Consider the following 14,695-nt stretch of genomic DNA (forward strand, 5'->3'; position numbering starts at 1 on the left):
TGAGCGGCAGAGGTGTTAGGTGTGGATGGGCGGTGAGATGCAACTGTACATTGTTAGGGACCCTGAACCAAATCCATGCGGTCTTTCAGAGATAACCCTCCTCAACAGTCCTGTTACTGACATTCAGGCCTAGGGATTAAGTCTGTGCCACTCCCTCTTTCCCTGACAACCACAATGTCCAGGAGGCTTTGTGAGTCACTCAGAGCCTCCCTAATAAACCCACTGTGTTTGGGGCTGCCTCGCAGTTTCTTGCCCCTTCCCATCCTGACTGGCTCTTGTGATTTGAGCTCTCCTTTCCTAAAGCCAGAAACCACTTGAAGAACCGCCTCAGCAGGCATGCGCAGAGCTTAGCCCGGCTGTGAACGCCATTCAGCAGCACCCGGGTCCTTTTAAATCAGGCCGGCCGGTTGCTAGGCAACAGAGAGGGCCGCGCTGGCGCACTGCAGAGGCTTCGCTTGGCGCCGGTCCGGCCTGGGCGCGGTGGCCAGCTCCATCTGGCCAGCTCCCGATATAAGGGCTTCCTCTAGCTTGTGGTGGCCAGCTTCAGGGAAGAGGATACCGGTACCATCGGACCCCACGTACACTAAGAGGTACAACTGCGCGCGGGAAAGCCAGGCTTGTCGCGGTTTGTCCCTCTTTTTCCCTAGCTCGCCTCACCGTGTGGGATGTTCCCCACCTCTGCCCCACCACGAGTTTCCTCTCTCTTTAGCCCAGAAGGTAGGGAGGGTCTGGAAGGAAAGGGAACAGAGAATGGGAATCGGGGTATGAAAGGAGGAGTGGGGTCGGCCTCGCCGGCTGCCCCTCCCACCCATGCCGCTTGCCAGCCAAACCGTAAAGACCGAGGATGAGCACAGTGTCACCTGCGGTGGGGGTCGGCCAGAGCCCTGACCCTAGCCACTTTCTTTCTACTAGAAGCAGTGTATGGCAGGAATTCCATTTAACCATTTACAGGGAAAACCCCAAAACTAAGCATGCATAGATACAGCTTTGTAGCAAGAATGTGACTTTCATGCTAATAAAGTACTCAGCCTTCAGAATTAAGGGAATTCTCCATCTGTTCTAGAAGGAATAATTTCACACTAATAACAAAGAATTGTTTACAGGACCCAGTTTTAAATGGCACTTTGCTTTGCTCTGAATAAGTGCCAAACAATAGAGAAGACAATTCGTCCCGTGAAGTGGACACTTGGCTCACGAGTTAGGACCCTGAAAGATTAAGACACAGATTGGAGTAACTGCCCTTTTAAATGTTGTTGTTGTTGTTGTTGTTTTCCCAAATTAACTGTTCTCCAAGGAGGCAGGAGGCGGGAGGAGGCAGGAGGCAAGACTTAGGCTCCAGCCCTTTGCTAATGTGGCTCTTGGCATTCTCATTAATAACAAGTATACTGCTGCTTGCTGCAGCCACCAGCAGTGGCTCATTTGTTCAATAGATGCTGAAGGCAGGAGAAACTACTGTGTTTAACTGCATTGCCACCATCATTCTTGTCCCATTAGACATTTGCATGGCTTCTGAAAGGAAGACTTAGTGGCATCATAGTTGGGAAAGTAGATTGACAAGTTAAAAAGAAAATTTTCTTCCAAGTGTGTGGCATCACATTTCAGGTGGGACAAATGAAATTCCAAGTATATCACTTGTGATTTTAAGCTACATCATAGATAGAAACACAGGTTTTGGGTTTCTGGCTCATTATATTTTCTAATTACGCTGGGGGTTTATTTTTCAGTTCGAACTGGAGAAATAGAGTAATGGCATCGAATAGAAGACCTTGGGCATCACGAAGTGTAAGTACACTTCTGCTGGCTGATGTCTTGTTATGGGCATTTAGAAGCAGAGAGCCTCACCTAAAATACATCTTCAACCTTGTAACTAGATCACTAATTTGCATTGTTAGTACGCTATCAAGAAAGCCTCATAAAAATACAAAATAAGAGTGCCCTCAATATTTTAGCTGAACCAAATTAACTTTGAGGGAAAAATAAAAGTCCTTTCCCTAAAATATCACACAAAACACTTCATAAGCCACAAGACAAATTATAAGTACTTATAAAAACGCAAATAGAATCAAAGCATTATAGGATTTGCAGGAAGAATATTAAGGATCACTTGTTCAACAATATTTATTGAGGGCTACTATGTGTCTGTCAGATAACAGCTAGGGATACAAAGAGGAAGAAGATGCCTGGAGATCAGTGTGTTATTAAAATAAAAGTTTGTATGAAATGCTGTTGAAGCACAGGAAAAACTCATCAAGTGCAGTGTCATCCTTGCTGATCTCCAAACTGATACTCCAGTTGTACTATTTCAAAGAATTTATTGGTGGCTTCAAAAACACTGGGGCATTTGGAAAGTTTTTGGTAAAGCAATTGCTGATAAAAATGAAAATGTCTGGTTATTAAAAAAACACTGCCACTTCTCTGCTTACAAAGAATCCATTTAGCTTCAGAAATTTGGGGACATAAACAACTTGCAGAATTTAGGGCTAATTTTTCCCTGAGGATGCAGGCTAAATTAATTTAAGATTTGAGTTTAGGTTCCCCTCTGGTTACTGTAATACCAACTACATGTTTTTTTTGCAAATTGCCCTTTTCTGAGGTCTGATGACTTCAGCCTGGGAACTTTTGAAGCACCCATATTTGGAGGAGAGTTGAGTTATTTAACTGGCTGGTTTATGTTCCAAAGGTGGATAAGGAAAACCTTAAAAAAAAATAGCCCTGGCTGGCGTAGCTCAGTGGATTGAGCGCGGGCTGGGAACCAAAGTGTCCCAGGTTCGATTCCCAGCCAGGGTACATTCCTGGGTTGCAGGCCATAACCCCCAGCAACCGCACGTTGATGTTTCTCTCTCTCTCCCTCCCTTCCTTCTCTCTCTAAAAATAAATAAATAAAATCTTAAAAAAAAAGAAAACCTTAAAAAATGAACAAGACCCATTGTTTACACAGTATAATTTCCATTTTCATTATTTTTTACTTTTTAAAAAATTTTAAAAAATTCAGTGTATGGGGTGGCATTGGTTAATAGGATAATATAGGTTTAAAGTGTAAATTTCTATGACACTAGATCTGTATATTGCTCTGTGTGCCCACCACCTAAAGTCAGACCAGCTTCTGTCACCATATGTGAGGCCCCCTTCACTTCTACCCCACACCCTCTTCCCTCTGGCAACCCCCACATAGCTGTATGTTTTCACAAGTTTCAATTTTATATCCCACATATGAGTGAAACCATGTGGTTCTTGGCTTTTTCTGTGTGACTTATTTTGCTTAGTGTGATATTCTCAAGGTCCATCCATGTTGTTGCAAATGGCAGTACTTCATCTTTTCTTATGGCCGAGCAGTATTCCATTGTGTGTATGTACCACATATTCTTTATCTAATCCTCTATTGAAGGACACTGTGGTTGTCTCCATGTCTAGGCCACTGTGAGTAATGCTGCAGTGAACATAGGGGTGCATATAACTTTGCAAATATATGTTTTTCAGTTTTTCAGGTACATACTCAGGAGAGGGATTGTTGGCTCATATGGTAACTCTATTAATTTTTTTGAGGAACTTCCATACTGTTTTCTATAGTGACTATACCAGTCTACATTCCCACCACCAGTGAATGAGGGTTCCCTTTTCTCCACAACCTCTCACACACTTGTTATTACCTGTCTTATTGATAATAGCCATTCTGAAAGGTGTGAGGTTGTATCTCATTGCAGTTTTGATTTGCATCTCCCTAATAGCTAGTGAGGTTGAACATCTTTTAATATATCTGTTCACCATTTGTATGTTTTCTTGGGAGATGTGTCTGTTCAGGTCCTCTGCCCATTTTTCAATGTAACTTTTTTTTTTCTTTCTCTTGCTTTATTGTTCTGGTTTGGCCTTCCAGAACTATGTTGAATAAGAGTAGTAAGAATAAAAGGGTAGGTTTCAAATCTTTGTCATGTTCTTGATTTTTAAAGGAAAAGTTTTCAGTTTTTAGTCGTTGAGTATGACATTGGCTGAGGGTTTGTCATATATGGGCTTTATTATATTGAAGTACTTTCCTTGTAGTCCTCTTGTATTGATTGTTTAATCATAAATGGATGTTGTATCTTAACAAATGGTTTTTCTGCATCTATTGATAAGATCATATTGAGGCAGGAGATAGTCAGGAAGGAAACTCCAGAGGCCCCGCAGGGCTGAGGTAGAAAACATCTATACATGACAAAGACCCCCTAAGATGGGTTGTTCCTGTTTTCTGGGAGAACTCTGAATCATGGAATGAGCCTGCAGGCTACCCCTGATTCATTATAATATCATTATAATGAAATAACACTGTGGGACTCCCTTCTCCAGTAGCCAATTAAGAAAATCATGGGAAACCACACATGCGCAGTAGCTTTGAAATCCAACTCCTTGTACCTGAGCAGGAAAAGCCCGCCAAAGACTAGCCAGGGAGCTTCTGCCCTATAAGAATAGAATCCCCCCAGCCCACGTGTTCCTTCTCTGCTCAGAGTTGGCCCACTCCCATGTCCTATGGAGTGTACTATCACTTAATAAATCTTCCCTCTTTCCTTATGCTATAAACTTTGTGTGTTCGGTTCAATTCTTTGTCCTCAATCACTAAGAACCTGGTTACCTGTGCACACACCTGTGACAATATGATTTTTATCATTTCTTTTGTTAATGCAGTGTATTACATTGATTGATTTGTGTATGTTAAACCATCCTTGTGACCCTGGAATGAACTGCACTTGATCGTGGTATATTATTTTTTAAATGTATTGTTGTATTTAATTTGCTAGTTTTTTGTTTTAAGATTTTTGCATCTGTATTCATCAGAGATATTGTTCCGTAGTTTTCTCTTTTGTGTGTTATCCTTGCCAGGTTTTGGTATCAGGGTTATGTTGTCCTCATAAAATGTGTTAGGAACTATTGCTTCTTCTTCAGATTTTTGGAAGAGTTTGAAAAGGGTAGGTTTCAAATCTTCTTTGAATGTTTGTTAGAATTCACTGGTGAAACTGTCTGGTCCTGGACTTTCATTTTCTGAGAGGTTTTTGATGGATGTTTTAATTTCCTCACTGCTGATTGGCCTATTGAGATTATCTAGTTCTTCATGATTCAGTCTTAGAAAGTTATACCTTTCTAGAAATCCACCCATTTCTTCTAGGTTATTGAACTTGGTAGCATGTAGTCTTTTATAGTATTCTAATATGATCCTTTGTATATCTGTGACATCTGTGGTAATTTCTCTTTCATTTCTGATTTTGTTTATATGAGTCTTTTCTCTATTTTCCTTACTGAGTCTAGCCAGGGGTTTGTTGATTTTATTAATTTTTTCAAAGAACCAGCTCTTCATTGCATTAAATTTTTAAATTTAATTAATTTATTTTTAAACAGAGGGAAAGGGGGGGAGAAAGAGGGGGAGAGAAACATCAGTGTGTGGTTATCTGTCATGCACTCCCTACTGGGGACCTGGCCTGAAACTCAGGCATGTGCCATGACTGGGTTATCTAACCAGAGATCCTATTGTTCAGAGGCCGGCACTCAGTCCACTGAGCCACACCAGCCAAGGCTCTGGTTCTATTTTGCTTATTTGTTTCTTTTGTTCATTAGGTTCCACTTATAGCCCAGATCATATTATACTTGTCTTTCACTGACTGGCTTATTTCACTTAGCATAATGCTTTCCAGATCCATCCATGCTGTCGCAAAGGGTTGGTGCTCCTTCTTTCTCTCTGTTGTGCTGATTCCATCATGTAAATGTACCATGGTTTTTTGATCCACTCATTTACTGATAGGCACTTAGGCTTTTTGCAGCACTTGGCTATTGTAAATTGTGCTGCTGTGAACATTGGGGTGCACAGATTCTCTTGAATTGGTGTTTCAGGGTTCCTAGGGTATAGTCCCAAGCAGTGGAATCACTGGGTCAAAAGGCAGTTCCATTTTTAGTCTTTTGAGGAAATGCCATACTGTTTTCCACAGTGGTTGCACCAATCTGCATTCCCACCAACAGTGCTAGGTTTCCTTTTCTTTTTCTTTTAAATTATCTTATTGTTTTTCAATTACAGTTGTCTGCATTTACTCCCCACCACTCCCCCCTACTCCAGCCAAACCCACCTCCCTCCCTTGCTTCCACCCCCCCTTGGTTATGTCCATGTGTCCTTTGTAGTTGTTTTCTTCACAACCTCACCAGGGCTTGTTGTTTGTTGCTTTGTTTATGATGGCCATTCTGACCGGTGTGAAGTGCTATCTCATTGTGGTTTTAATTTACATCTCTCTGATGGTCACTAGCAGATTTCTATGAAGAGGTCTTTCTACTGTTTTCCAGTAGGTGATGCTAAATCACAGGTTTTTAAGCCCTGTGAAATCCCAAAGGTGGCCTCTGCAGCTGCCATCAGTATAACTGCATATAGCCGCAAAGTGTGCAGGTAGGATTCATTTTGCCCTCTCAGTAATGTTGACCTCAGACCTTTGTAGGGATCTTCCTCCACATGCCCCAACCAGGGATCAGTCACAGAGCGAAATAGTGATTCTGATGTAAAAGTTCTTAGGTTTGAGGATAATGTGCTCTGAAACCCGGTACCAAGGATCACAGGAGGTGATTTTTATTTTTTTTTAAAAAGACATCAGGTCTCTGTGGCTCCATTTCTTTGTTTGGAACACTGACCACCTGACAGCTGACAGTCATCGCAGAAACCCTGTGCTGTGTCCTTGCTTAGGCCTATTAGCTGGTTCAGCCACAGTTTGCACCACTCACTCTTGCACTAGTGCCTGGCTGGCCTAAGGAAGAGCTGACTGGAGCCAGCTTCCTCCCATCTCTGAGCTGAGCCCACTGCAGACTGCAGGCTACAGGGCCACATCCATGGCCCATCTGAGCTCTCTTCCCTTCTGGCCTCCTCTCTTTGTTCCTGTTTGCCCGCCTTTAAATGCCTCAATGTGAAGATCTCTCAGGTGTCTCTGTATGTTGAGCAGGGAATCCTTTGTTTAGTTATAGCTGATCAACTTATTGACATTTCAGGGAGGGGAGATAAAAGGGATCTTTTACACCACCATTCCTTTGACATCACTCTCATTAATTCATTCAACCACTTGTGAAATAATTTATATTGTCCCTGTTTTATACCTTAAGAAACTGAAGATCACAAAAAATAAATTTTCACTTAGCCAAGATAACTGACCCCTTCAGTATTTTTTCCACCATAGTCCATACTCATTTCCTTTCTCAAGAACTTCCTTTCCCTTGTTCCCCACAATTCTGCATAGTAAAACATATTCACCCACCTTGATTTCAGACAGTTCCTTTGGGTCCTAATTGTGGTATTTAATAGTTTTCTGCAAGCCAATAATTCTCAATAGGGTCAGGAATGGCAAGCCTCCTCTAGATGGGGCAGCTCAGAATCTTCTTGAATTAGGAGAGAGGGTAATGTTGTCAGTGTTTTGTGCCTGGGGACAGTGGAAGCAGGAAAAAAATGTTGAGAACTACTGCTTTTAAATGAGAACAGGTTGGACAATTGAGCAAAAAAGGGCAGTGATTTTCTTTGCAGCAAACTCCACCCCTCCCCACCAGCCCCTATTTTCACCAAGCAGTTTTTCTAAGGATTGGGAGAGCTGAAAACTTCCGAGAATAATGGGGGGAAGTTCCTTAGGCTAAGAAGGGCCCTTTGTCTTCCTCTTATTGCCTCTGGGCTTTGATTAAATGTCAAGGCTCTAGTTGAAAGGGGCTAAGGGTGTGACAGGTTGCCCATCACAGGTTGGAGATGACCTTTTCCAACCATCATTTCCAATTCACAAAGTTTGGGATGAAGCACCCTTGTGAAGTGGAAAAAATCTTCTGGAGATTTTCCAGAACTATTGCCCAGTACCTGCATACCCCTGCCTGGAGAATAATCTCTTTGGCAGACATATATCTAGAGCTGTGCAAAAGAGGTGGTCCTGAAATTTTGAAATCAAATTCTAATGTAAATGAGATAAGGCAACAAAAAAACTCTTTGATTTTTAGGTCATCAAATTTCCCTAAAGTAGGTGATTTAAAATATGAATATTTTAGAAAAATAGATTTTACTCATTTGATCACTCATCCATCTTAATATGAGTATATTCCTCAGGGACCCATTCCTTCAAAATGAAACTCAGATGGTTCCTTTCACAATAAGCAGCAGTGTATTATTTTCTGGAACTATTTGAGGATAGATATAGTTTCACCTAGCACTTTTATGGAATGATTTACCCCAAAAAAAACATAATAAATGATCACTCTTTGCTTAGCCCTCAATGATTACATTATATCATATTACGTTGTAAATCAGTTTTCAGTTGATTTTATTAGTGCTTTCCAGATTCCTTAGGTGGATATAAACCAAGGTGAATCTTGTCTGATTTCATCAGTCAAGAGATCCCTTACTCTCCACCAAAATGCCCTACTACTTTGCCACTGCAAAAAGAAGAAAGTCACCAGAAGGTCAATGGTGGTGTTTTCAGGCAGGAGTCCATTATTTATTCATATCAGACACAAATGAATAGATGTAGCTATATTATGGACACCCAGGTATTGACAGCTCAGTCCCAAGGACTTCTGGGAGATTGCTGTCTTAGAGGACCAAATGTTATTTTTGTAATATGACTTTATATCATTTTCCTTGCTCTGGCTTAGTTCTTTATTTATTTATTTTTTTATTTCTCTTAGACCTCATTACCCTACCCTTTAGTCCTTCGGTATCCAATATGGTGTTGGGCAATAATAATAAATATTACAAATGTTCACAATTCATCTACTAAAAAGGCATGCTTTTCAATAAGGGTTTCTGGTTTGATTTGCCTTATGCTGCAAAAAATTACCTAATCAATTTTATTGAGGGCAAAATGGCTACCACACCAGGGTAGAGGAGTGTTGTTGTTTCAAAGCATATTCCTTATCTTTGCCAGAGAATACTAATGTTATATTTATTCTCTATAAGAAACAAACAATGCACTATTACTCAGCTGTAAAAAAGAAGAAAATTTTTGCTTTGCAACAGTATGTATGGACCTGGAGAACATTATGCTAACTGACATAAACCAGTCAGAGAAAGACAAATACCATATGATTTCATTCATATGTGGAATCTAATGAACAAACTGAACTAACCAGGGGAGTGGGTACAGACTCATAGATGGAGAGCAGGATAACAGCTACTGGCAGGGAAGTGAGGGGATAGAGAGATCGAACAAAAAGGAAAAAGGATTCATGGACACAGACAACTGTGTGGTCATTGAGGGGGGGCAGGGTAAGGAGAATAAATGGTCATGGAAAAATACAATAGTAAAAAAACCACAAACGATGCAATTTACAAAGAGAAGATAAGACTGGCAGCTTTTACCCCTAGGTGGGCTTTGCTACGTGCTAAGTAGATTTGGGAACAAACCATTAAAGGCTAATGAAAGGAAAAAGAGAAAAGAGAAGAGGAGAGAGGACAGGAAGAAAGAAAGAAGGAAAGAATGAGAGAATAGAGAAGAGGAGAAGCTGAGACCCCTGACCCTGCTCTGGGAGGGGAATTCCAAAGGCTTTTCAAACCTTTTCTTCCTGTCCTTTGATATGTGACATGCAATTCTCCTTACCCTGCCCCCCCTTTATTTTTCCTCTGTCCTTTTGTGACCCTTTAAAAAATACCTAAGCTCTGAAAACCGTCGGTTGTTTTCTTTCAATTTGTGGAGTAAAACCTAGCAGAATAATAAAGAGGAATTTTAAAAGAAGCACTGACCTGGGAAACAGGGTTTCAGGTTTACCATTACAGGCTGTGTGGCCTTGGTCAAGTTACTTAACTTCTCTGAGCTTCAGTTAGAAAATAAGCCTACTCTTCATATTTCTGTGAAAATTGTTGGCTGTATCAGGAAATTATACAGAAATTTAGGGGAAAAGGTAGTGAAATTTGTATATTTATGAAAGATTTGAAATGGAGATCACTTTTTCAAGGTACAAATTATTGATAAAAAGTTTTCTATTTTAATCTTTATCTCAACCTACATCTCTATCTCAGACTTGCCATTATTACCACCTCCAGGTGTAAAGTGCCCTCACCTTACTTGCCCTTCTGCACACCTCCTTTCTGATCAATCTCACCAATGCCTTTCATCCAGAATAGCAATCTCTCTCCCATTGCTACCTAATTAGAAGCATTGTTTAGTGAAAATTGTTTTGTAAAATTTTGACAGAATTGTTTAGTAAAAATCTGACTGCTTAAAAAATGTGACTGGCAATTAACATCACCATCTTTTCCCCTTCTTCTGTTTCTTTCCTTTTGATTGCTGTAATAATCCCCACTCATTTGCATTCATAATACTAGTGATGAAAGAAACCAGAATTATGATTATCTTTCCTCTTTAAGAACAGATAGATCATTGGTGCTTCTGGATGGTGACTAATCAAATAATTAAAGTCAGAAATAACTATTTCAAGAGAAAGGAGATGCTGTATCCATTGGCAAATGTATACCATGAATTTCAATTGTCAGCTTATTACTCTGATCTGATTGACCAAACTTTAATAAAGCTTGGCCTATGGCTTTTGAACCCATCATTTTAATACCTTCATTGGCTATTTACAGCTTCTCCTTTCCTCAAAGCCAAGTAGTTGCCAGTGGGGCATGTACCCTTGGGGGTAGTGAGTCCCTTTCTTCTTTTTTGGGGGGAAGGGTATGAGGCATGTTCAGTACATGTAGATATCAAATTTATTATGTCATTGTCTGTGGCAAAGAAATCTGTTAGAATTTAAACTATTGTTGCTAAAAAGAAAATACTGGAGAGATAATATAACAAAAAGTGGTTTTCTTAGAGCCATGGCATCATGAAGAAGACTCCTTTTCTGCATTTTTCAAAATCCTATAAATAATATATGCTACTATTATCATCCTTACATGATATGAAACATTATGTGAATATATTATATATTAAATAATATAACATAATCTATACTAATATTAAATAAAATGTTAATTAAAAATAAATACAACAGTTGCCACTTTTGTTACCATGATAAAATTACATTTGTGTGCATGGGAAAAATAGATGCAAGCATACTTTGCTCTTTCTCATTGGTGATACTACCACAAATATAGTATATTAATGTGTAAAATGAATGAAGTGGCCTCTCCCCCTTCTTCCTACCCTTTAGCAGTAACTGCAGTTATCAGTTTGTTGCCTTCAGGTTCCAGTGGCCCTTCAGTGTGTCCCTTGGTTCCTTTTTACTCCCTTCTTTCAGAAGTAGGAGCTAATCAAATATTTTCATGCTTTAGGAGAGCTGTATGTTAAAGATTCCCTTTGAATAAGGGGGAAAAAACAAATAAATATCCTCTAATTGTTATGTATTTAGAAAATTGTTGCCCTGGCTGGGGTAGCTCAGTGGATTGAGCGTGGGTTGCAAACCAAAGTGTCGCAGGTTTGATTCCCAGTCAGGGTACATGCCTGGGTTGCAGGCCATGATCCCCAGCAACCACACATGGATTTCTCTCTCTCTCTCTCTCTCTCTCTCTCTCTCTCTCTCCCTCTCTCTCTCTCTCTCTCTCTCTCTCTCCTCTCTCTCTCTCTCTCTCTCTCTCTCTCTCTCTCTCTCTCCCCCTCCCTTCCCTCTCTAAAAAAATAAATAAGTAAAATCTTTAAAATATTTACATATTAAAAGAAAAAAAAGAAAATTGTTTGTGATTTAGCATGCTAAGTTTTCACCTAAAAATTACACTTGGAGCCCTGGCTAGTGTGGCTCAGTGGATCGAGTGCTGGCCTGTGAAAGGGTCACCAGTTTGATTCCCAGTCAGGGCACATGCCTGTGTTGCAGGCCAATCCCTGGTTGGGGTTGTGTGATAGATACCTGATAGATGTTTCTCTCCCTCTCCTTCTTCCTCCCTTCCCCTCTCTCTGAAAATAAATTAATAAAATAAGAGAAAAACACACTTGGAGTCAGTATCTTGAGAAAAACACATTTGGTGGCATTAATATTTTCAGCTGTAGACATTCACTTCTCATCATGAAATTGTTGTCAAAACAGATAGAATTCTGTACACTTGGCAGTCTTGCCTAAAAGCAAAGCCCAAGACTGGAACAGCAGGAATTTATAGGTCAAGACAGAAGGGCATTTGGCAGAGTTAGTCATGAGGAAGTCTGCATGGTATACTTTACCAAAAGCAGCTCACATTGCACTAAGCCCTGATGTTTTAGTCACTTTAGGGAATGAATAAACCAATAGTCCAACCCAGAAGAACTAGAAAAAATCTGGGACATTGAAAGCACAGGGATTAGCCCATTATTAATATTAGCCTATTAATTTTAAATCACTTTTACTCTTTTCGAAGCAATCTGTTCTCATAGAATTATTTTTATACCTACAATAAATAGCCAAATGTGCCTATTCATTGCTATGTTTCATAGGATCAGAGGACTTTAAAGCTGGAAGGATCTGTAGAACTTAGCTAGGTTAGCCCTTTCAATTTACAAATGAGGGCACTGAGGCCAGGCCACTTCATGTGTTACAGGGAGAGCCAGCCTTCAAGTATGTAGGTTCCTTCACCCAGGAGCCAGCATCTTTGTTCTTTTCACTACACCATCTGCCAGTATAAATAATGTGCCTTGATTTTAAATTTTGTTTTTCAGGAATTGGACAAGATGCTTGAAGAAATGGATGACAGGAGAAGGCACTGGAAGGAGAATACATTTGCTCCTTTTTTCAGTGCTCAGGGTGTTCTAAATGAGGCTTTACAGCCTGAATCTTCTCCTGAACTAATGTCTTTAGGTAAGAGCAAGAGAATGGAAGGAATTTATCATTTGTCTGAGAGAAAGTTTCAAGAAGATCCTATATTCAAGAGGAAAGAATTTATTTACCAACCAAATGAAAAAGAACAAGAACTAAATTTAAGAGAAAGAAAGATGAACATTTCAAAGAACGAAGCAGATGCAAACTCTGTCTCCTGTGAATCATCTAATTTGGATGTTGGAACTGAAGAAAGCTTTGATAGCACAGAAGATGATTACATCTGGAATACAAAGGGATTACCAATTCCAAGGCGACAAGACAAGAAGAAAAAATATACTGAAGGAATGTATCCAAAACTTAGCCTGAATATTATGAATGAAGAACTAGAAGAACTTAATATGAAATGCAAAAAAATACAAAAGGAGTATGAAAATGCTGAAAAAGAGCTCGTGAAGGCCAAAAAGGAAGTCTCTGCAAAATCCCTAAATTTTCAGGAAACTTGGAAGAAACACCGGGAACTTCAAGCTTTAAGAAATGACCTATTTGAAAAAGCAACAAATGTCAGAAAGTTAACTGAAGAGCTCCAGGAAGCCAAAGAAGTCATCCACAAGTTGACCCAAGAGAACAAACATTTAAAAGAATCTGTGAGGAAGTTAAAGCATCAGAGTGAGGTTGGAAATGCACTCATAAAAGAAGAAATAAAAATTTTTTATGAATTAGAAATGGAAAAGATCCGTGGAGAGCTCGATGCTATCAAGGATGAACTGAGAGTTGAGAAGACCCTGCAAGCAAGAAATAACAGAGCCCTGGAGTTGCTGAGAAAACACTTCTCTACTATAACATCAAGTACCCTTGACAGCTTTACAGGGGATGTTTTTTCACACTTGAAAAATTAAAAGCCTTTAATTAGGCAAATCTTTGAGCCAAATCAGTGTTTCTGGTGCTTTTTTGGTGTGCTACTTCAAATGTGTTTAATGGGATGTAATTTTCATTTTTGGTGAATCAAGACATCTGTACAATGTATATATTTTAACTTCAAAGTGTCTGCTTTCTCTTTCCAGTGAAGTTATTACAGAGGTCCAAATGGAAATGAAGCTTCAGAAACCTTTTTTAAAAATATCATTTCACTCAAACCTGTAGTGATTCACCAAATCATTTATGAATACGAGTCAACAGCCATGTTGCGATCTTGTGAGCATTATGCCCTTGGCTCATGAATGTTCTTCCATCTGTGTTCATTGATGTCGACAATAAAAATCATGTTTATGTGCATAAGCATAACATATGTCTGTGGCTCTTATAGCTGCCTGTTCAGACTCAGTGGAATACAAAAATGTGTCTCCTTTCTTTGATATGTAACCTTAATTAGGCACATATAAACATCTCCAGAAAAAAATGCAGATTTTTATCCTCCCTGTTGTCTTCCCCATGCTTTCTCCCTTGACCTGGGCATGGTTCCCATAGACTAGAAGATGACTTACAGACATGGCTGTGACCTTTGCTAAAGCCCTGATTTGTCAGCAATGGCTTTTGTGTTTTCTTATGTTGACCGCTAAGGGGCATTGTTTACACAGGTCTTCCAAAATTCTACTGGAGGGTGGGGTGGGGAAATGTACAGTTTTCCCACCCAGCTTACATGGCCAGCTGATTGGGACTTAGTGAAAGGTATTGGGTGTCAGCTAGGTACCCTGCTAGTGAGCTGGCTTGATTTAGACAGGAATCCAGTTCTATAAGCAGCCTGGGCAATGATAATTTATATTATACTTTCAGAGAATAAAAATGTACTGCCTCAACCCTCTGGTAGAAACTATGGGCCAGTTGATTCTTTCCATTTGTTTGCAGAGTGGAGGGGAGTGAAGGGGGGGTATGGGACAACTGTAATAGCATATTCAATAACATATATTTTTAAAAAGGAAATCAAGATTTTTGTAATTGGAGCTCCATTGGTTTGGTATTTTTAAATCCAATGAGCCAAATGTAATTACAGTCTATGAGGGTGGGATACAATTGTAAG

At 39.8% G+C, this 14,695-nt stretch overlaps 1 protein-coding gene across 1 annotated transcript; it reads left to right on the top strand.

Annotated features, from left to right (window-relative positions):
* The first annotated feature begins 376 nt into the window (after positions 1–376).
* CCDC160 (coiled-coil domain containing 160) lies at positions 377–14,516 on the top strand. Its single transcript, XM_028522688.2, has 3 exons — positions 377–590; positions 1,725–1,782; positions 12,582–14,516. The coding sequence occupies exons 2-3, from the start codon at positions 1,747–1,749 to the stop codon at positions 13,575–13,577; spliced, it is 1,032 nt and encodes a 343-aa protein (XP_028378489.2). The 5' UTR covers positions 377–590; positions 1,725–1,746; the 3' UTR covers positions 13,578–14,516.
* Positions 14,517–14,695: the final 179 nt, after the last annotated feature.

This window comes from Phyllostomus discolor, chromosome X (genome assembly GCF_004126475.2).
Source record: "Phyllostomus discolor isolate MPI-MPIP mPhyDis1 chromosome X, mPhyDis1.pri.v3, whole genome shotgun sequence".
Lineage (NCBI taxonomy): Eukaryota > Metazoa > Chordata > Mammalia > Chiroptera > Phyllostomidae > Phyllostomus > Phyllostomus discolor.

Coding starts and splice junctions, on each gene's coding strand:
- CCDC160 (XM_028522688.2), top strand. CDS start 1,747: ATGGCATCGAATAGAAGACCTTGGGCATCACGAAGT. Junction 1,783..12,581: donor GACCTTGGGCATCACGAAGT/GTAAGTACACTT, acceptor TTTGTTTTTCAG/GAATTGGACAAGATGCTTGA.